Source organism: Gymnodraco acuticeps, unplaced genomic scaffold (genome assembly GCF_902827175.1).
Source record: "Gymnodraco acuticeps unplaced genomic scaffold, fGymAcu1.1, whole genome shotgun sequence".
In the NCBI taxonomy this organism is placed as follows: domain Eukaryota; kingdom Metazoa; phylum Chordata; class Actinopteri; order Perciformes; family Bathydraconidae; genus Gymnodraco; species Gymnodraco acuticeps.
Genome location: NW_022992126.1, coordinates 30,400 through 53,983, shown reverse-complemented (window position 1 = coordinate 53,983; position 23,584 = coordinate 30,400). Strand labels below are relative to the sequence as shown.

The following is a 23,584-nucleotide window of genomic DNA, read 5'->3' as shown; positions in this document are numbered from 1 at the left end:
GAAAAGTCAGAAAATCACCAAGGATTAAAGGAAGGAAGCATTTATTTTAGGAGCAGTTGAATTCTCAAGACACTTTCCCACCATTTTTGATAAGGGATACAATGGATCCAATCAATGAGTTAATCAAGGAAACGTCTCTTTAATTGCCCTACATGCCAGCATCCACAAGCTTACGTTTATTATACACCTCATACTTCATATTCCAGAGGCTGGGGGGAGAAATCCCAATGATGCAGCAGCCAAGCCTCCGGCCTGCGTTTCCACTCAGCAGGCTCCCAGCGTCTCCCCCTCTCCCCAAGTCGTCCTCCCCCTCATGGATCACCACGGCTCTTCCAATCACAGACAGCCCTGTGAACAGCGTGGCCTCAGACTCTATCATCGTATTGATCTTTCCTTTCTGAGCCACAAAGTTACCGAAGTCCCCAGGGTGGTCTGGGTGGTGTACGCTGTGTGGGTTGTAGTGGCCTCCAGTGGAGTCACACCCCTGGCTCAGGTCTCCAAACTGATGGATGTGCACCGCTCTGGGCACTGGGGCGCTCTCTGTGGGGAAGCCACTGAACTGAAGGAGCACCTTGAGTTCCCCCTCAGGATAGTCCTGCTTAAACAGCACCTGACCGTACACTTTTGGCAGGCCTTCAGGGAGTGAGGTGCTGGGTCTCATTTTGCAGGCTCCGTACAGAGTACTATTGTTCTGCCTGACCTCTGGTGGAGTGTCAGTGGAGACACATTGCTGACAGCCGGCCAGCAGAACCAACACTGCTGCTCCTAGTATATTCATTGACCTGAAAAATGTTAAAATTGTTAGGAGTGCCTCAAATGGATAAACTCATCATTGTGTTGCATGACAATACACATGATTGCTGTATTTAGATACCTTAATTTAAGTTAAAGTAGTAGCATTTGTATAACTACTCTGTTCCTGGTAAAAGTCATGCATTATTCAAAGCCGTTCGGGAAAAAAACAAGGGTAAAAATAACTCACATTATGGGGTTATTCATCAACATGTTAGAAGGATTTTAATATTGCAGAAATGTTTGAGCTCTTTTGAGCTACTTTTAATACAATTGGGTGGTTTTAGTAAGACAGTCACATTATAGTCATATCTTTAGGTTATCACATCTGAAAAAGCTAAATGAAGTGTAGGCTTGACCCAGCACCTCATGATAAATAAATACAATGTCGCAATATTTTACTCTGCAGATGGAGTTAATTAAGAGCAAAACGCAGACTTCAGGCAGCCTAAAATCGACTTACCCGTGTAGACGCATGTTAGGCAACAAATCCCAACAAAAATGACAACTTGTTGAAAGGTCTTTACTGATGATACACTCTACCCTGTTGAAGCCTGTCGAGCCCAAACGCAAAACAAATTCAAAACAAATCTTGTATAAACTGTCTAGTAGGCGTTGTTTACTCTTTGCTAAGGGTGGAGCACCGTCTTTTCACGAGTTAGACATAATGCAACTTCTTCCAAACGTGCTGCTGAAGCTAACTTACCTTCTTTGAACAAAAACTCGTCCTTCGTGTTTATAGTGGATATGAAGTTCAGCGCAAGTTCTTTCAGGAAGACTGGGTAGGCCTATATACTATAGGCTACATTCACTCCGCAGCTGCATATAATCAGCTCATCACGGGCCTCTCTTTAACCTATTACATTTCATCTCATTCTCCAGCAGCCAATTACCGTGCTGCAGCCACACTTTAAAATGGAAGGAATAAATGGCAGAACAGAAAAGATATTTGTCCAAAAATAAATGTTCTACAATTTGCATTAAATGACCATTCCCTTGTTTTTATTACTAACAGGATGGAAATCCCACTCTGCCTCCTGAGAAAAGGAATCAAGTAGGCCTAAGTGATTTTGACACGCGTGTGTGTGTGTGTGTGTGTGTGTGTGTGTGTGTGTGTGTGTGTGTGTGTGTGTGTGTGTGTGTGCCTGCGTGCGTGTGTGTGTGTGTGTGGTGTGTGCCTGCGTGCGTGGGTGTGTGTGTGTGTGTGTGTGTGTGTGTGTGTGTGTGTGCGTGCGTGCGTGCGTGTGCTTACTCAAAATGGCTGAAATGGCTATTAACATAAAAGTATTGTTCTGTAGCCTATATCTTCAATTGTTTATCGTGGATATATTAATGTAACAGACCAATTATAAGTCTGTGTAGTGGTAGTGATCGTATCTTCATGTCCTCTTCAGGTGAATTTAGCCCAGCTACTGAGAGATAGAGACATGAGCAGTGAACTTTCTGAGGAGGTGAAGGAGCTGAAACAACGCCTGGTGGAAGCTCAAGGTGACAACAGGGTCGGCTTTATGGGTCATTCGCGGGCATGCCCGGCGCCGTGGGAGGGCCAGGGAGGGCCAGGCCCTCCCATTTGACATTCCTGCCCTCCCCCAATAAACACGTTTTTTTATTATTTATAAAAATTGAAAAATATATATATTTTATTTTTTTAATTATAAATAAACTGTGAACTTTTATGCTACGATGTATGTGATGTCAGAACAAACAAAAAAAATCGCAGGCCCCATGCTACGTCAAATAAATGCATGTGTCTGTTGTGATTTGTGATTCGTCCCCATATAGACCACTCACAGCGTCACACTCTGCCGCCTATTCTGGATTTGTTTATTGTGCATTCTGTAGACTCCCATTTCTGTTTGAATTACAAAATGGACATAAAAAATTGGCTTAAAAGGTCTAAGGATTTATTAAAACGAAATGAATTGTGGGTTTTCTTCGGAAGTTTTTCCTTGTACGATGTGAGGGTCTAAGGACAGAGGGTGTCGTATTGTCATACTGATATTTTGTACAAACTGTAAAGTCCACTGAGACAAATGTAACATTTGTGATATTGGGCTATATAAATAAACATTGATTGATTGATTGATTGAATAGCGATGAAAGAACTGCAGCCGATGGTGCTGCTGGGGACCCTGCACATGCCGTTGCAGCAGCACGCCTTAATGTCACAAGCTTGACCTCGGCAAACCCCGGGGTTGAGTTAGCGATGATCTTGGGGTTAATAAACCCAACCAGGTGAAGCTGGATCGTTATCCAGGGAGATTGTTTTCAGGAAAGAAGCGCACTTTTGCCGCTGCACAACAGACCATGGCTTGAAGATTTGTTAAAAGCAGACGCAGCCTTTTGATTCCCCTGTAGACAGTTTAAAGTGAATACGTCTTCATCTGATGCGGCTTTTACTGTCAAAGGTTTTTGCGACTGGAAACACACATTACAGACTGATAAAGGACTGCTAATGCATGCCGCATCAAAAGAACACATTTCATGTGAGAGTTTGTGGAGAGAGAGACAGATACGCAAGGAAACAAATAAGGAAATTAGAACTTTGGTGCAGATCAGCTGGCACGGAGCCGTTATTATGTGTCAGCTGTCGTTGATATTATAGCTTTTTTTTAGCTGTCAACCAACTCCCTCTCAGAGGTGACTCGATTCACTCCACAGCATGTCCGAGTGCAGTGCATAGGAACATAAACCATGCCCAAGGCGGGCTAAACAGTTCAACGTCTCCGTCTCTACTATTTCTCTCCGAGTGCAGCGATGAGGAAGCTGCCATCCGTAACCAGTGTGCCTTGCTCGTGATTTACCAGTGTCTGTGCTGCCACGCAACACATTATTTACAAAAGGTGTTGTAAAACCAAACAACCAGATATATAAAGTTTGAAATAAAAACAATAAATATTGAAAACGTGTCCGATAGCCTTTATAAAGGCATTCTGTATTGTCAAACCTGACAGTGAGGTTGTATTTTCATTACTGTACATCTCCTTTTAGTGTCCAGAGCTTTTAAAAACTGGAATCACATTATGTACATTTATGACAAATGCATTTATTTCCCAATATTTGTCTCTAAAGAAATATTGGGAGATATTTCAGAAAGATACCACTGTGTGTTATCCAGGTCCTATATGTCAGAGGCAACTCCAGATTGTGTTATATGTTCCCATCACTTGAATGGGAACATTGATGATAACCAGGGCTGCACATAACTGGTGCGCAGGTGCGCATGCGCACCTCCGCCAAAAAAAGAGCACCGGTCAAGATTTGGGGAGTCGCTGCGCTGGCAGTTCTGGGAGGGAAAAAAACATTTTGACCGTTGGGGCTCATCCTAATTTTCGGCCTTGATGTAACAATATTCATAATTAAGTAAATGTAACACCCTTTTCACCCCGGTTACACGTTTCATTTGCCCTGTACAATGGGCGCTGTAAGTGATGAAAATGGGGGATGTTGGCTTATCTGGCGCCCGCAGCTCACAGCCAAAATGCGAGGGAGAGAGGGAGGGTGCACCGGTACCAGCGCTGTTGTTATTAGAATCTGGTGCCGTGCTAGCTGCTCTAACGGATATAAAAAGAAGATGTTTCTACAATAATGTGGAGGGAGAGTCCTCTCCAGTTAGACTGAGAGGCTGATACTACAGCTCAGTGAGGTAAGGACTCTTAGTCTAAGTTCAAACGGTTTGGTCACAATTTATGTAAACACATATTTCCAAGGCACTCCTTTATAATTATTGGGATAAACAGGTTTTAAATCATTCCAATGCATACTATAGGACAGTAACCAAAAATATCCTTTCAAACTGGAGAGATACAAAAAAATGCATAAATAAATAAATGTTAAGGTAAAATAAGATATGAATGAACAACACAAATAAAATAAGTTACATTCATTTGTTATTGGCTATAGGTTATTGGTTATGTTCCCATACTTATTTGATTACATCCACTTGTCTAAGATGACAACAGAGACTTTCGACCCAAAACCAGCTGTTGACTTGTGGATGCAAGCATCTAATCGCAGACTCAACCAGAGAGAAAGTAGGCCTACATCATCAGCTACCATGTCTGACAGTGAGGAGAACAGTCAGGAGGGTAGTGATGACAGCTTGTAGGATTACTGGTCGTGCTAATGTTGTCTTGTGTTCACCTCTGCATGTGTGTTGTGTGTTCACCTATGTGTGTTCAGTGCCGTGTGTCTGGCAAATAAAGTCAAGACCCCCTCAAAAGTTACGGTTTATTTCATTTTAAGGATGAGCACCAAGCAACATCTCCAGGTGCTCCTTTGAGAACCAGGGCAAAAAGTTATGTGCACCCCTGATGATAACGATCAACAGTTGACATACTGTAGTGGAAGACAATAGAGGTCTTCACAACAGCTGGATGTGGATACTGGAGATAAAATGTTTTTGCCTTTTACGTTCCAGGGTTCTTTGTCTTCAATTGTCTAAATGCTTTCCGCCTTTCCTGGGATGCATAACATGTCTTATTTGAAGAACAAGGAATTTGATGGTTATCGATGGTTGTTAGTTACAGCTGCTGCTGTGTCAGCTGATGCCAGTGCAGATGAAGACGCTATCCAAAAGATCCAGACTGACTGGGACTCTCTTTGTAATCGACCTTGTGCAACATGCATATCCAATAGATTTATTTTTTCATAACACATTTACAAAAGGTGTTGTAAAACCTAAACCACACAACCAGATTTATAAAGTTTGAAATAAAAACAATATTGAAAACATGTGATTAATGCTCGCCCGGGAAGACTGTTTTTTAAATGTTGAATTTAAATGCATCAATCTGGTGCACTTTGAGCACAAAATGAATTTATGGATACAACTCTCAACACTCATATGAAAGGGAGGAGCTGTATACTTTTCAATAATCCAAACATCTTTAGAATATGATCACAACACAAATCATTTAAACTTGTTTATTCTTATCTTACCTAGTTAGCATTATTTTTCATTTATGCATATTTTACTAATCACTCCCCTTTTAAAACTTTTTTTTTTTTTTGTACTGTCCTATAGTACACATTGGAATGATTTATTACATAGATAAAGGTGTGCTCTCCCTAGCTTGCTCTCTGTCTCACTCGCTCACAGAGGCTGTGTGCTCCTCTGTGGCGAATACGGCTTGCGTTAACAAATAAACCAACACATCCTCACTCCCAGATCGGCTTATGTTGACGTTATGTCAAGTCCCCTGTCGGCTTTTTCCAACGCAAGGGGGGGGCCTTAGCGTCCATTTTCAACGCAAGGGGGGGGCCCTTAGCGTCCATTTTCAGCTTTCCGGGATGTCCATATGCTTCTATGGACGCTCATGGAAGCACGGCATTCGTTTGTGTCGGCTGCCCTTAAAGGCAATGTGAGCGTCCATTCTCATTGGATAACGGAGAATTGTACACCCGGAAGTAAGTATTCCCCTTACTGTCGATTGATTTTACAGTGATATCTGCACTACTCATCGACTAAAAAACACCAGATTATCCTTGTTAATTACACAACATTGATTGGTTTAAATTGTGTGCAATGCTTTTGTATTTTTCCCCTTCGATTCGGAGAAACAAATGTTTTTTCGGAGTAAAGGATGGCAGAAGACACTACACTACCCAGAATCCCCAGCTATCGTTTGGACTACACCATGTGCTCTGTTTGACAAACCCCGTGATAGTCCTCAAGCTCTGTGATTGGAGAGTGTGCTCCGAGGGTTACGCCGATTCTCGAACAGCACTTGAAATGGGATGGAATCACGGCAGACTGTCCAAAACTGGATTTGAACGGGTCCACCGCGCCCCCCCCCTCCCCCACCCTGTCCCCAGAACTACAAATGCTGGCTATTCTGTTTCGCAACATGTTCTGTATCTATGGCACGTCTCTACTGGGAGTTGTAGTTTTAAAAGACGTTTTCGTATTTCCCATAATAAGAAGTTGCCAGTATTAAACTGTGTACATCCCTGGAGGTTTAGGGGATAGGAAACACTCACATTTAAAACATATAATTAATAAATGGGTGAAAATTGCTTGTGCCCATAATGGGCAGCATTAATATATATACACACATGCCAGCTAAGGTCAGAAGAGCTTTATTTAACAGCTGGTCTTATGTTTGTGACCCCTGTTGTTAATTGATAACATTACATTACATTAATTGATAAGCCTGAAACATGCACTTGTTAAGGTTCAGAGGCACATTTTGCAAATATGGCAGTAGCCATCGATCAGCTTAAGATAAGATATACTTTATTGATCTCAAGTTGGAACATTTGCGTTACATCAGCATGTGTAACAGTTAAAATGCAGTGGTGTTTATTTGTAAATCATTTAGTATAATCACACAAATTCTGTGTTTTATATTCAACAATTCTGTGTTCTTTATTTATTGATTGTTCAATACAAGGTCGGAGATGAAATATCTACATACATCTTATAAGAGTATAATACATTATGTATAATATCAGTTAAAATAATTGCTTCAACATAGTTAACATTGCTGGAGGTATGCACAAATATTGATAGATGTCTTGTAATGCACTATTGAGAAACCTGCGACCCAAGTTTTTCATTCAATTTATAACTACACCATAGTTGTGTAGGCCTATATGATATGTCAATAAACCTTAGAAAATCTTGAAATCTTGAAAGGGATGTGCAAAATAGTCATTATATACAGTCTTTAATGAACTATTAGTAGAGAATAACGAGTAATTAATATACTTTATAGGGATCCTATTAATATCTAATAATAAAAATAATGAAATTCAATAACATGCTTTAACCACTAGGTGTCCCTTTATATCAGCTGTGCACCTTTATGGTGTAAATACAGCCTATCTACCAATTGGATCAAATATAAAAGTCAGCCGAATTAGTGTTGATACTGCAAGGAGACGTATTGTGTGAAAAGAAATGTAAGATGTTGTTTAATGGCTGATATATTTATGATCCACGTCACGTTTTCAGTTCCTCATGTTTGTCTAGAAGTCTTCTCATCAGGGCTCTATAAATACAGAACTACGGCAGATATGTAATATTTAATGCAGCCGAACCGTGTATTACAATGCCGTTATGTGATGACTTCCAAAGAGAAAAGCAAGCACACTCGGAATAAAGTATTATTGTATTTATAAAAAATGTTTTCGGTCTGTTTCCCTTATTTGTTAATGACGATGTGCTGTGAGATGTGAGACTGGAATTGCACAGGGGAAAATAACGTAGGCTATCTTTAGATGCGGATTTTGTTAAACTAATATGTTTGCGCTGTGGACAAACACTATACATTGACGGGGAAGGGGGTAGCAATAAAGATAACACCATTAAACAGTTACACAACATAACAGAAATAATACCGATAGCAGCGTCCCTAGCAACCATCTTGGTAACAATGAAAACGTTATGGACGCAATTTCCTGAAGTAATCTTCGTAATAACTAGCAAACTAAAGATCATGTACATCCACTGCACACATAATCTGAAATAACAACTCATATTTCTCGCATCAAATGACATCAAAACGCATTTTAATGGCCAAACTAACTTTAAAATAGGCATTTTCCATCGAGAATAAAACGAAGTTCGGCCATGTTTTTTTTTTCTGCAGGGAGAAATTTGAAGATCACGTGACGTCAAACAGAGCACATGGTGTAGTCCAAACGATAGCTGGGGATTCTGGGTAGTGTAGTGTCTTCTGCCATCCTTTACTCCGAAAACACATTTGTTTCTCCGAATCGAAGGGGAAAAATACAAAAGCATTCAATGTTGTGTGTAATTAACAAGGATAATCTGGTGTTTTTTAGTCGATGAGTAGTGCAGATATCACTGTAAAACAGTGGCGAGCCGTCAGGGCCCTCTAGGCCCTCTGTGAGGGCCTAAGATATTCTACAAAATAATATTTGAAAACATTAAAAAAAAAAACATTTTTTTTTAAATGTTGTTGTTGTTACATTTTTCATTAGTTTTACCAAAATAACTTGATTTAATTGTATTTAAAATAATATTTCCAAAGAAATAAATCCTTCGAATCTGCCTGTTCAGTTTCTGTTGGAATGTGAAGGGTTAAATGCCGTCTCTGCGAGTTATGTGAAGACGGGAGAGCTTGTTGGTCCCTCTCTACATTCACAGAGGGCCAGCTATAGTAACTCAACGAGAGAGTAATGTCAAATGACAGTACAATTGACCAATCATATCTTCCCTCTAAATGGGCGGGCTATATTTTCGCGGACTTTATGACAAGTTCCGCCCGCTGTGAGGTCTATGCAAGTGGTGCAGTTACGCGTCCTATAACCCGGAAGTAAGCTTCGCTCGGATTCCCTCGACAGAAAGCAGTGGCATTTCTCCATAGGATTTTGGAAAATAGCTCGAAATAAGGTCTGTGGAAAACGAACCTGTTAGATAAATGCACGTTTTGTTCAGCCGGATAATATCCACATGTCTACCCTACTTTTATTATTTTCGAATCATAAATCTAAACGATAGATTTATGATCGATATATTTATAATTAGCATAAGTTCGTTCATGATGGCTCACTTCAGTGATAGTGATGACATCGTTGCGAAATTATTAACCGAGTCATTTTCAAGATTGAGTTACAATGATAAACTGGAGTGGCAAAGGATCAGCTGCATGACCCCGCCATCAAGTGCTTCATCCAAAAGGACAGGAGGATGGACTTTGTCCATCCATCTTCTCCCGCTTATCCGTGGTCGGGTCGCGGTGGACTTTGTGTTTAAGTGATTTGATCATCAAAGGTAGGCCTAAGTAATTTTCAATGTGGGCCGCCGTGCCGACTTAATTCATTTGCAATTGTTACTTGGCTGTAAGTAAGGGAGCCTGTCATGATAGGTGTTTATATAAATGGTGTTGTTTTGTGTGGTAGAGGGTCGCTGTCATTGATGCGTTTTGCACCCAGGGCCGCTGTTTTGATATTCCGCTGAAGTATACGCTGTGACGTAATATCTCTTCTTTTTTTTCGAGGGAAGGGGGGTCAGAGGGCCTAGGTATAAAAGTCACGGCTCGCCACTGCTGTAAAATCAATCGACAGTAAGGGGAATACTTACTTCCGGGTGTACAATTCTCCGTTATCCAATGAGAATGGACGCTCACATTGCCTTTAAGGGCAGCCGACACAAACGAATGCCGTGCTTCCATGAGCGTCCATAGAAGCATATGGACATCCCGGAAAGCTGAAAATGGACGCTAAGGGCCCCCCCTTGCGTTGAAAATGGACGCTAAGCCCCCCCCTTGCGTTGGAAAAAGCCGACAGGGGACTTGACATAACGTCAACATAGGCCGACCTGGGAGTGAGGATGTGTTGAATAAACATATTTGTAAAGTGGGGGGACAGGACACCAGAGGCTAGCGCAGCTTCCGGTTTTTCTACGCGTCTCTCTCACTCCTTATTTGGTAAACTGTGGGTGTATGGGAACTTTCCCTCGATTCCATTGGCTCTAGCGGTTAGAAAGAGATGTCAATCAAAATCGACCAAGGTTATGAAAAATCCACCCAAATGACCCCAGAAGTGTTTTGTTTGTGCTAAACCTCTCTAAAAAGGTCAAATGTCACTTGTTTTGCATCAATCTTGATACAGGGTACTTATATGTTGTACTTTGGATTCCTAAAGCTTTTAGTCTACCTTACCATCTTCCAAGGTTAGTTTTCACTATAAGTAAAACATATTTTTTGGACGGACACTATAATTTACAGTTTTTTACCATGTTCAATCTGAATTTACTTTAAAATAAAAAACATCTATATTGATTCTGACTTTTCTACATCCAACTCACAGGTTTATCATTACTTTGAGAACAAAGATTATTAATGTTCCCCTTTTAGAAGTGTAGTAATGGTAATTTGTTCTGGAAATGTCATTTTCGAGCCTGAGACCTGAAAAACAGGCTTGGGGCCTAACAGGTTAAAGTTTGGAGTGAGAAAAACTAAAATGGCAAAACAATAAGACTTTATTCTCTCACACAAACATGTGAGGATGATGTGCAGGTCTCCTTGACAGGCTAAAGCAGTGGATGAGAATGCTATAATAATAAGAATGAATTACATTTGTTTTATGTTGGAGATCTACAAGCACATATGTAACCGCGGCCGCGCACACGGCCTAAAGTTTAGCTGTTCTACTGATCAAAGTTGCCCTCTGACTCAACTTGATCAAACAGCAAAAACTCCACAGATTCAATTTGAAAGAAAACACGATACAGTTGGCAGTCAACAAAAAGGCCTAAGATAAGGATTTCCCCCAAGAGTATGACATTTATTATCAAATAGACACATTTACAAACAATATTTTAACCAGTAAAAACAACAACAATTAGGAATTCATCTACTATGCTATTTAAAATGGTACCCAGAGAGTCAAAGTTAAGCTACCGCTAATGAATAACGTTCCACTTCCGGTTGAAGGAAAGCGGCAGCAGATGCTCTTATTGTGAAACGCTATGCTACTTCCGGTAGCCGAGTAGTGGAGCAATAAATGAACTGTAAACACATAATATCTCACATTTAACGCCACATAAACATTTATCCACATAAACTACATCCTACTACATTAATAATAGATCTGTGCCACTCAACACGGTGTATATCGCGGGCCATGCCCCCAAAACGAGTAACTGTGCACCCCCCCCAACGCAGGGCAGGCAATTGAAAACGTTTCCACACAATGTTTTTTGTGTGAAATACATCAGAAATAAAGAATTAAAAAATAAAAACACAGCCTGAGGTGTGCTCACTGCTGCTCGTTGATTGGTGTGTTGCTTGACCAATGACCCCGACCTTTGTTTTGTTGTCATCACGTGGCGGACTGTTTGGTTGTAAGCCCAGTGGCGATCTGTTCATCTATTATACTGATTATACAGTAAAGCCATCGAAAATAATATGATACAGACAGTACAAGTACTTCTGGGTCTCTGTGTGTCATTCAAGCTCGGCTATGTATGTGTGGCATGAGCGCATTTTGTTGTTGTTAGCATCTGGTTAGCTAGTTATGCTAACGGATAGAGAGCTGTTTCTACAACAAGTGTGGAGGAGAGTCCTCTCCTGTCAGACTGAGAGTCTCAGATAACTACAGCTCAGTGAGGTAAGGTCAGGAGGACTCTGTCAGTGTTTAGATAATGAACTTAAGTTATCTGTCCTTGTTTGTCTACCCTCCCTCATCTACTGTAAAGCGTCTTTGAGTTGTGAAAAGCGCTATATAAATAAAATGCATTTTTATTATTATCTCAGTGGGTCTCAAACGGTTTGGTCACCATTTATGTAAAGAAGTATTTCCGAGGAACACCTTGATATGATCATTGTAGTTATTAAATAACAAGAGAATACATGAAAAACAGGTATGAAATACTACAGGACAGCTATTTGAACAAGAATACAGTTTAAAGGGGAGTGATTTGTAAAATAAAGAAAAGTAAATCTGCTTACAGTTCTGTTTATGGGTATTGACAGATATATCCATAGATCTCTTAATTTTGCTCTCAAAGTGCAGCAGATTGATGCTTTTAACTTCAATATTTAAATCTTCCATTACAGGATGTTAGGTCCATCACCCACCTAAAACATGTTCACATGGATAGGATACTAAACATTTGCACACTTTTTATATGGTGGCCTATATCCATATGTTTCTGTTTTGGTGGTCGTGCCACAACCGTGCATGTATGCACAAGTCATAGGTGCACTATAAAATAGCACTACATCCCTGCAATGTGTGTGAAAACAAGAGACTTTACAGCATGTTTTGAAATTGAAGTTGCGTTGGTGTTTGTGTGTTGGTTGTTGACGGCAGTGTGTGCTGTTGGAGTTTTGAGGTTTTTACAACCCCACTCGGCTCCGCGTGTCGTTTTGACGAGTCCTGCTTAAAATCATAACAGGAAGGAAATCAGACAGAGAACACCCAGATACCAGTTTAAACAATCTGTTTTAATTATCAAAGGTAATAATCCAATGCACTATAATACATTACAATACAATATAATACAATATACTAAAATTATATTGTAATGTTTTAAGAAGTAGCCGGCCCACTTCTGCCCTGTTCGCGTGCTGCGGAGATCCTTCTGTCCTGACAGCATGTGAAGAGAGAGCGAACGCCAGGAATCGACAGGAGATATACCATAAGGAGAAGGAGGGGTTAGGTCAGCTGGTCATCAGAAAACCAAACAGGCTCACTTTGCAACAAAACACATCTTATCACCTAAGTCATGTGTTTCTTTATGAAAGCCATACTTTGTTGGAAATGTAACAGTCATCATCCCATGACATCCTCAGGACCAGCTCACCAACAACGCCTAACTGTCTCCATAGCCCCAGGCCATCTCTGAACTTCCATTCACCCATAATCAGCTCACCCAGAATGAGAAGGACCATTGTTTCTCTAATTGTGTGTGACTCAATTCTCCTGCTCCTTTAGGAGTCCTGAAATTAACGCAAATACATTTCTCTCACAAAGATAACACAAAGATTTCATCACTCATATCTCCAACTTCTGGTTATCAGACTGCTTATTAATTAAACCCACACATATACTATTCAAGACATGTAGACTTCCCTGAAACATGACATGCTAGAGATCTTAAGCAGAATATACTCTCATCCACCGAGCCCCCCTGTCCTGCATACATACACCTCCCCCACAGAGCAATAAAACCCTGTTTACTCCAACCAGCCCAGAATGTTTATAGCCATTTTTAGTCCTTACATTTATGAAAGGATAAAACAGAGAAATCAATATAAAACACAAACACAGGTATTTGTTTGAATAGTATTCACTTAACTGCTACTATTGATAACCACCAGAGAAACCCAAAGGACCTCTTTTAATATCTATCTGGAATTTGCAACAAGACTTTCTGCCATTTCAAATGTAACACACTTCTTAAATATCAGATGATAATAATCTTCAGTGCCCCCCGTGGTAAATTATTTCCCCCCCATTCGATTTGTTCTAGAGCCGACCCTGGGTGACAACAAGGTAAACACTGTTCAACATAATGGACATTGCAATTAAATTAAATATGAATAGTTCTCTTTTTCGGTCTTGCATATATTACCAACATTTATAGTTAAGAATGTATCTGATTTGAGTTGGCATAAAAGTTCATGCAGAAAAAGAGGTTTATCAGATTAAATAAAGCAGAAAACTGGAAAACTGTGCAAAATACAAAAGGATGTATCTCTCTCCCAACAGCTTTTACGAATGACCATCACCAAACAGAGGCTTGGAGACGAGGAGGTCGGCACTCAACACTTTCCTGCTCATGAGCGAGAGGATCTGGTCCGACAGTTCGAAAGAGCCGGAGAGCAGGTGAGAGGGCTGCTTCCTGTTTATTTGTTTTAATGCAATCATTTAGATTATGAAGGTGACTTTCAGTTAATGGCTTTTTGGTGAACGCATCATGACATTTAACAGAAGTAGTACTTGTAAAAATGTTCTTAAAATCCTGCATTTAAAATATGAACATTAGTTTTGTAACAGTATGTAAGTATAGAGAGACATTGTATTTATGACCTGGTTAAACTTATTCAAAGCAAAAAGACCTCCTAATGTCAACAACTTTGCTATTAGATTTAAATGTAGTCCAACCTGACATAGTTAGTTTTTCTTACTAACACTATCCAACTATAGGAGGCTTTCTTAGAGAGGTGAACTTACAATGTATATCACAAATGTATTGGTATGTTTTGTGTGTCTGCAGAACGAGGTCCTGGAGCACAGCGTGAAGTCGCTCACAGACGAGCTTCAGGACGTTCGAGCGGAGCGGGACGTGTTTCAGCAGAAGGCTCATCGGCTCAATGCGGAGATCAACCACATCCTGGGCAACGATGAGATACGCATTTTAGACGTCGATGCACTCTGCATGGAGAACAGATTTGTTTCTTTAAAATAAAAATTTCACTTGTTTGTGTGACTGCAACAGTTGTTTCACAGTTTAAGGGTCAATCTATAACTTTGGATTGTATATTTATGTTTAATCAGCTGGTAAATTAAAAAAGATGATGATAAAATGTGAATGTACATTTATTGATTGGCTTCTAATACTATCATTATTATTATAATTGTATCCCAGGTATTTTCATGAGCGTTTCTGTCAACTTCAAGAAGAAATCCACTTGCTCAAATCAAACCTGGTGAAGTACAAGGTAGCTACATATTTTATTGTGATTTTCTTATTTGTTAAATATCTTACTCTTACAGTATTTTTAACTACTTATTAATTAAATGAAACCATTTCACTTTTTGCAAATGTTAAATGTGAATTTCCTTTTTTTTTTCAAACTACCTTTCTCTCAGATCACAAACCTCTCATGCATTACATTACATTGCATTTAGCTGACGCTTTTATCCAAAGCGACTTACAATAAGTGCGTTCGACCTACAAAATACAAACTTGAAGAAAACAGAATCATATAAGTACATCAGGTTTCATAGAGCAAAAACATTTCAAGTGCTACTCAACTGGCTTTAGGTAAGCCAGTCCTTTATTAGTATATAAGTGCTTTGTTAATAGTTCTATTGCTCGAAGTAGAGTCGAAAGAGATGAATTTTCAGTCTGCGCCGGAAGGTGTGTAAGCTCTCTGCTGTCCTGATGTCAATGGGGAGCTCATTCCACCATTTTGGAGCCAGGATAGCAAACCCACGTGTTTTTGCTGATGGGAACTTGCGTCCCCTTCGCAGCGAGGGTGCAGCGAGCCGTTTGGTTGATGCAGAGCGGAGTGCATGTGCTGGGGTGTACGGTTTAACCATGTCCTGGATGTAGGAAGGGCCAGATCCATTCGCAGCATGGTACGCGAGTACCATTGTCTTGAAGTGGATTCTAGCAGTTACCGGAAGCCAGTGGAGGGAGCGGAGGAGCGGCGTGGTGTGGGAGAATTTAGGAAGGTTGAAGACCAGACGAGCCGCTGCATTCTGGATGAGCTGCAGAGGTCGGATGGCACATGCAGGTAGACCAGCCAGAAGGGAGTTGCAGTAGTCTAGGCGTGAGATGACGAGAGCCTGGACCAGAACCTGCGTCGCTTTCTGGGTCAGCTGGGGACGTATCCTCCTGATGTTGTAAAGCGTGTATCTGCAGCAGTGGGTTGTAGCAGCTATGTTTGCAGTGAAGGACAGGTTGTTATCTAGGATCACACCCAGATTCCTTGCAGTCTGAGTCGGGGAAACAACAGAGGTGCCGATGTTGATTGTTAGGTCAAGAGTGGGACAATCTTTTCCCGGAAGGAAAAGCAGTTCAGTCTTGTCAAAGTTGAGCTTGAGGTGATGAGCAGACATCCACTGAGAGATGTCAGCTAGACAAGCAGAGATGCGTGCGACGACCTGGGTCTCTGAGCGGGGAAAGGACAGAATTAATTGGGTGTCGTCAGCGTAGCAGTGGTATGAAAAACCATGCGGGCTAATGACAGATCCGAGCGAGTTTGTGTACAAGGAGAAGAGGAGGGGACCAAGAACAGAGCCCTGAGGGACCCCTGTAGTTAATTGACAAGGGTCGGACTCCGACCCTTTCCAAGTAACCCTGTAGGTGCGGTCTTTAAGGTATGAGGTGATGAGGGAAAGTGCAGAGCCTGAAACTCCAAGTTCTTGGAGAGTGCGAAGGAGGATCTGATAATTCACCGTGTCGAATGCAGCAGACAGGTCCAAAAGGATGGAGGAGGAGAGGGAGGCTGCTTTAGCAGTGTGCAGTTCCTCAGTGACAGCAAGGAGGGCAGTTTCTGTATCATGCCTAATAATTTCCTCTGATTTCAGAGTCCGCTGGACTGCAGGAAAACCTCTAAAATCTGTGGGAAACCTAACATTAGTGCACTGACTGGGGTGCTCTCTACTAAACAAGGTCAGAAGGATCAGATATATTAAAAACAAAATGCACATGTAGACATTTACACAAGCTTTGAAGGAAAATGCAGTTTTATAAACCCTTAATTTGTAGAAAGCCTAACATGGTGACTGTATTTTAACTGAGAATAATGATGTGTGTAGGAATTGTTACTGTCTGAAGAAAACGGCTGCAGCTTGCTGGTGACTCCTCAGTCCATCTCAGACCTCAAGTCCCTCGCCACAGCTCTGCTGGAAACCATCCACGAGAAGAACATGGTTATTCAGCACCAACGCCAAATCAACAAGTACTCAATCTCGTACCTAACACACATACCTAATGCACTGTAATCTCTATCAATAAGGCCGGAAGAAAACATGAAAATATCTTTGTTTTTGTTCCTTTTTGTTGTTAGGATTCTGGGAAACCGAGTAGCAGAGCTGGAGAAGAAACTAAAATCATTAGAAATGTCTGGATTATGGAGCCTGCCAGGTGAACACCATTATCTTAAAGTGGACCTATTATGCTATATTTGAATAATATATTGTAGGGCCATACCTATATAAAACATGTCTGTGAAGTTTTTTTTTCAAAATACCAAACAGATCATGCATTTTAGCCATGCCTCATTTCGCTCTATTTGCTCTTTTCCAGCCCTGTTTTTGCAAGGGCTGATTCTGTGACGTAGCTTTAATGCAAATGAGCTGCAGCTGACCACGCCCCCCCTGCAGGAGAGGGGGGTGTGCTCAAAGATCAGCTGCTGGGCTCTCAGAAGAGGGGGAGGAAAAGAGAGCCTCCGTCCTCCGTGTATTATTCTTATATTATTATATAGAGTCGTTATTCATTTGTTTTAAAGCTCAATAAATAACCAAGAAGACCTTTGACCGGCACTTTTCTAATTTTGTCCGGAAGATTTAAACTTTGACGGACATGTTGACCAGCGGAAAAAAATCTAACTGAAACTCTGCCGCACGGCCCCCTCGTCCCTTGGAAGAGGCGGAGAGGTGGAGTGTTTGTCATCTGCTGGTGGACTACCGGAGAGAATTACAGCACTTGCCTCGGGGAGGGATTGCATTGAATTACAGCAGCAGGAGCAAACGCTTGCCTCGGGGAGGGAGAAAAAGAGCCAGAGCGTCCACAGCGGAGAATAAACAGAAAAGCAACCATGGCAACCATGCGCGGGAAGTCTTCCTCGCTGCTTTTGTGGCAGACTACAGCCTGACAGACTTACAGGCCTGGCATACAGTGGGGCAAAAAAGTATTTAGTCAGCCACCAATTGTGCAAGTTCTCCCACTTAAAAAGATGATAGAGGCCTGTAATTTTCATCCTAGGTACACTTCAACTATGAGAGACAGAATGGGGTGAAAGAATAAAGGAAATCACATTGTAGGATTTTTAATGAATGAATTGGTAAATTCCTCTGTAAAATAAGTATTTGGTCACCTACAAACAAACCTGTAACTTCTTCTTTAAGAGCCTCCTCTGTCCTCCACTTGTTAACTGTATTAATGGCACCTGTTGAACTCGTTATCAGTATAAAAGACACCTGTCCACAACCTCAAACAGTCACACTCCAAACTCCACTATGGCCAAGACCAAAGAGCTGTCAAAGGACACCAGAAACAAAATGGTAGACCTGCACCAGGCTGGGAAGACTGAATCTGCAATAGGTAAGCAGCTTGGTGTGAAGAAATCAACTGTGGGAGCAATTATTAGAAAATGGAAGTCATACAAGACCACTGATAATCTCCCTCGATCTGGGGCTCCACGCAAGATCTCACCCCGTGGGGTCAAAATGATCACAAGAACGGTGAGCAAAAATCCCAGAACCACACGGGGGGACCTAGTCAATGACCTGCAGAGAGCTGGGACCAAAGTAACAAAGGCTACCATCAGTAACACACTACGCCACCAGGGACTCAAATCCTGCAGTGCCAGACGTGTCCCCCTGCTTAAGCCAGTACATGTTCAGGCCCGTCTGAAGTTTGCTAGAGAGCATTTAGATCAGTGTTTCTCAAGCTTTTTCATACCAAGGACTACTTAACCAATAAAAAAACACTCGCGGACCACCTAACTCCACAAATATCCCAAAACACATAGTTTTTCTAGAACAGATTATAAATCGCCTGGAAATGGTACAAACAAGTGGCAACATGTGTGACGAAGGTGTTACCCTGGGCTTTATCATGCAATAGAAAGTTAAATGTAAGCTTGTTCCATTGCGGAGATATTCCCGCGAGAGTGCAGAAAACTTAAATGTATTTATTTCAAATGTGAAATGTTACCAATATACTCACGGACAACTAGGGGGCGCTCACGGACCACCACACTTTGAGAAGCACTGATTTAGATGATCCAGAAGAGGATTGGGAGAATGTCATATGGTCAGATGAAACCAAAATAGAACTTTTTGGTAAAAACTCAACTAGACGTGTTTGGAGGAGAAAGAATGCTGAGTTGCTGCATCCAAAGAACACCATACCTACTGTGAAACATGGGGGTGGAAACATCATGCTTTGGGGCTGTTTTTCTGCAAAGGGACCAGGACGACTGATCCGTGTATAGGAAAGAATGAATGGGGCCATGTATGGTGAGATTTTGAGTGACAACCTCCTTCCATCAGCAAGGGCATTGAAGATGAAACGTGGCTGGGTCTTTCAGCATGACAATGATCCCAAACACACTGCCCGGGCAACAAAGGAGTGGCTTCGTTAGAAGCATTTCAAGGTCCTGGAGTGGCCTAGCCAGTCTCCAGATCTCAACCCCATAGAAAATCTTTGGAGGGAGTTGAAAGTCCGTGTTGCCCAGCGACAGCCCCAAAACATCACTGCTCTAGAGGAGATCTGCATGGAGGAATGGGCCAAAATACCAGCAACAGTGTGTGAAAACCTTGTGAAGACTTACAGAAAACGTTTGACCTCTGTGTTACAACCTGGCTCATGGGCTGTAACATAAAACAGGGAGGCGAGACGAGAGGTAAGAATATATAGTTTATTAGTTTAAACACAACACTAAATGGACACCAGCAACAAGTCCCTGAAGCTGGCGCAGAGAGAGTGCCCAAAGGAGTGAGCCCACGTAACCGGCTGGGCTCCTCCTATATCCTGTTTCACCAGGTGTGCCTCATCCGGCAGGTGCGCCTCATCAGACAGCTACAGCTGGAACCTGCAATCACACACAAAACACACACACAACCAGACGGCACCCCACGTGGTGTGGAGGGGTCGTCACATCTGTCATTGCCAACAAAGGGTATATAACAAAGTATTGAGATGAACTTTTGTTATTGACCAAATACTTATTTTCCACTATAATTTGCAAATAAATTCTTTAAAAATCAGACAATGTGATTTTCTGGATTTTTTCTTTTCTTCTCATTTTGTCTCTCATAGTTGAGGTATACCTAGGATGACAATTACAGGCCTCTCTCATCTTTTTAAGTGGGAGAACTTGCACAATTGGTGGCTGACTAAATACTTTTTTGCCCCACTGTATGTACTACAGCGTCTCCAGCGCTTTCGAGCGGCAATGGCCGTGGCCCAACCTCTCCTTCCTTTAATTCAGAACGCTGCTGCTCGAGTCCTCACTAACACTAAGAAAGTGGATCACATCACTCCAGTTCTGAAGTCTTTACACTGGCTTCCTGTGTGTCAAAGAATAGATTTCAAAATACTGCTGCTGGTTTATAAAGCACTGAATGGTTTAGGCCCAAAATACATTTCTGACCTCCTGCTAAATTATGAACCATCCAGATCTCTCAGGTCTTCAGGGACTGGTCAGCTTTCTGTCCCCAGAGTCAGAACTAAACATGGTAAAGCAGCGTTCAGTTATTATGCTCCAAATATCTGGAACAAACTCCCAGAAACCTGCAGGTCCGCTGCAACTCTGACTACTTTTAAATCCAGGCTGAAGACTTTTCTTTTTGTCGCTGCTTTTAATTGAACTATTCATATCTTAGACTGCACTGTAACTTTTATCCATGTACTTTTTTCTTTTAATGTTTAATTGACAGCACTGTAACTTTTATCCATGTATTTTTTCTTTTAATGTTTATTTTATTAGCTTTTCTTTTTAATGACTGATTTTAAATGCCATTTTCTTAATCTCTTTCATTTTTTGTAAAGCACTTTGAATTGCCTTGTGTTGAAAAGTGCTATATAAATAAACTTGCCTTGCCTTGCCTTGCCTTGATAGGTGGAGAGTTGCCCATATAGGCGGAGCACCCCTTTTCTGACATCAGAGAAATTCAAATCTGTATCAGCTCCGTTGCAGCCCCGTTTTTAGAGATTTGGGCATGGAGGAAAAGAGAGAGGGTTGTGTTTTCTGACACTTGGTGAGTTCCCTGACACACAGGGGACACATATTCATGCATAAAAGACGTACTAAAGTGCATTTTGCACGATAGGTCCCCTTTAATATACTGAAACTAATGTGCTTCATTGAAATGTGTATTCTACTTGCTTTTTACAACAATTGACATGCCTTATCCTTCCTTCTGTCCTTTTGCTTCTTGCTTCCTGAAGGCCTGACTTATAATGTGTCTCTGGGAATTTATGGAAGTACGTTTCTCTCACTTTCTCTTAATACTTTTTAACATGCAAACTTCATCTTCTTCAATAACTTCTCATACTTTCCCAAATTAATGTACTCTTTTCTATTCAATACAACAGTGACAAGCATTGTTGGAACTCATACTCGATGTTTTAATAGAAATAGAATAATAGTTTATTACAAGTAGCAATTCTGAATTCAAAAGTATTAGCATCAAAATATACTTAAAGTACCAAAATAATTGTTGATGCAAAATGTGGTATAATTATAAGGTGTCGATTATTTTTTATTAAATAATACTGCTGAATAACTTATAAATATCACCAAGTAATTGTTATTCAATTCAATACATTATATGGTGTTTTTAATATGTTGCATTATTAGCAGTAACTTAACTTACAAAAGTACATTTGTTAACTTGTGGAGTAGAATTTCTCATGTAGTACAAATAATAAAAAATTGGACATAAGTAAAGTAAATGGACTTAGTCATTTTCCACCACTGCATACAGCTTTCTGGATGTCTCATGCTTTTATTAAGGCTTACTTTGAATTATATTTTGTCATAATAGGAGGAAAAGAAACCATCATCCTGAACACTCAGCAGGCGGAGACAACAGAGTCTCCTGGAAAGGAAGGTGAGGGATAAATGTGCCCTAAACTTCTCTCAGTGTACGCCATCTATGGTTCTGTGTTGCGGAGATTACATTTCTTAAATCTTCTATTCATATAGGTGATGAAGTGTCAGAAGAAATAGCCGTGGATCAGCAGAGCTCCACAGAAATCTCCATCCAAGAGAGTGAACCCCCCGCTGTGTCAGGTAATGGAGAGGAGCCTCTCGTGGAGGCACCATCGGCGTCCAGCGAGGAAACGTGCCAACCAGCCGAGGAAGAGCCAGCCAGCCCTCAGACACAAACACCAGACAGTGAGGAGTGTCCTGACATCGGCCAATCACAGGTCACAACGGATTTAACCATTCAGCAGTCAAGAGAAGAGGAGTGTGTGAGTGTTTCCTCTCCAACACAACATCCGTCAGACCTCTGCCACATACAGCAAACTTTAGAGAACTCTGACCCCACAGGAGAAAGTGAGGAAGAGTCAGAGAAATGCACTGAAAATGTTGAAACAGAGTGTATTTTGATACAGGAAAACATCAATAGCACAATGTCACCTGCTGAAGAAGAGCAGGAGGACGTCCAGTCAAACCAGGAGACAGAGCTTACAGAGGAGACAGATGTTTGTAAGTCAGGAAATGTGAAGTCTTCCACGAGCCGCTCTCGTGGTGCAGAGCATCAGGAGAAATCCTCAGAAACATGAGGATAATTGATACATTATTAATGCTACTTGATTCATTGTTATGAATAATGAAACACACCTGAGTTGTTACGATTGACTAACAGTAGAAAAATGAATATATCCCTGTCAGAGGAACGGGAACGCCTCCTGAGAAACAAAACAAATATCTATATGTCCACTGTCAGTAACCAACAATGTTATTTATGCTTTAATTTGATCTGTTTTGAGTCTTATGTATAAATGGTCCAAAGAATGTTGAAACCTGAGCGTAACACCCACATGTGATTGTTGAACAATACGCTGCTATAACAGCCTCCCAAACTTTTTTGGAGCTCATTTTGGCAGTGATTAGCTTCCTTCCTAAAACAGGAAACCCAAACCTCAGCCAGAAAGTTTAAAGCTTTATAATGCGTTTGTATCAGAGCGGAAGGAACTATGATTCAAGTTCATTTAAAAAGTATCAAAAAAGGGCTGTCGAATTTGTGTTTCATAGAGTTTGACCAGGTGGGATGATTTAGATTTCTCTGCATTGACACAAAATGTCAGTCTTTGAGATTTACTTAAGACTGAATATGAACCCAACATTGAAGGAGAATGTAATTGTAATAACATGTCTAATGTTGACTCTGGAATAAGACACTGATTTAGGTTTTCTATAGAACTAACACAAAAATAAAGGGACACGTGTAATTGCATTTGTCATGACCTTAAAGAGGTGTTGTTGCTTTGGATTTCTCCTTTATCTTTCTACCTCTGTCCACATTTAGGAAACCATGTTAAAGATCTCTACAACAAATAAATCAGCCAGATGTTTAGCTTAAGCAGCAACTTTATTTATTTTCTTTAAAAACAATGCAAACATTTCCAAAACACTTCATTTATTATTCTCCTAAATGATAAAATGTGGGATATTTTGCTAAACACTTTCACAAAAACAAATGTATCACAGCTATATAGAATGCTGCATGACACTATTAAGGACAGTTGACTTTGAACATAAATGTAGTTAAGATAACATTTAGTGAACTAACTAGTCTGTTACACAAAGAACCCACAACATTACCAGCACTGACGTTTTGGTCATGTTTTGTAGCAAAAAAGTATTAACTCATCAGAAATACCACAAGTGTGTATATGTGT

The 23,584-nt window shown here is 40.9% G+C and overlaps 2 protein-coding genes across 3 annotated transcripts; one reads left to right on the top strand and one right to left on the bottom strand.

Annotated features, from left to right (window-relative positions):
• Positions 1-24: 24 nt before the first annotated feature.
• LOC117538044 (extracellular superoxide dismutase [Cu-Zn]-like) lies at positions 25-1,626 on the bottom strand. 2 transcript variants are annotated; one of them, XM_034203549.1, is made up of 2 exons: positions 1,499-1,626; positions 25-782 (listed from the first exon to the last, which is right to left on the bottom strand). In XM_034203549.1, the coding sequence occupies exon 2, from the start codon at positions 776-778 to the stop codon at positions 149-151; it is 630 nt and encodes a 209-aa protein (XP_034059440.1). In that variant the 5' UTR covers positions 779-782; positions 1,499-1,626; the 3' UTR covers positions 25-148. The 2 variants fall into 2 exon arrangements, with proteins under 2 accessions (XP_034059440.1, XP_034059438.1); XM_034203547.1 differs by having other exon boundaries at positions 1,256-1,515.
• On the top strand, positions 1,540-23,234 carry LOC117537988 (coiled-coil domain-containing protein 149-like). Its single transcript, XM_034203461.1, is given in 12 exon segments — positions 1,540-1,551; positions 1,808-1,846; positions 2,187-2,291; positions 13,981-14,097; positions 14,489-14,658; positions 14,858-14,933; positions 16,531-16,615; positions 16,745-16,904; positions 17,013-17,089; positions 21,122-21,157; positions 21,721-21,786; positions 21,882-23,234. Coding segments are annotated over 12 exon segments (1,527 nt in total). The 3' UTR covers positions 22,466-23,234.
• Positions 23,235-23,584: the final 350 nt, after the last annotated feature.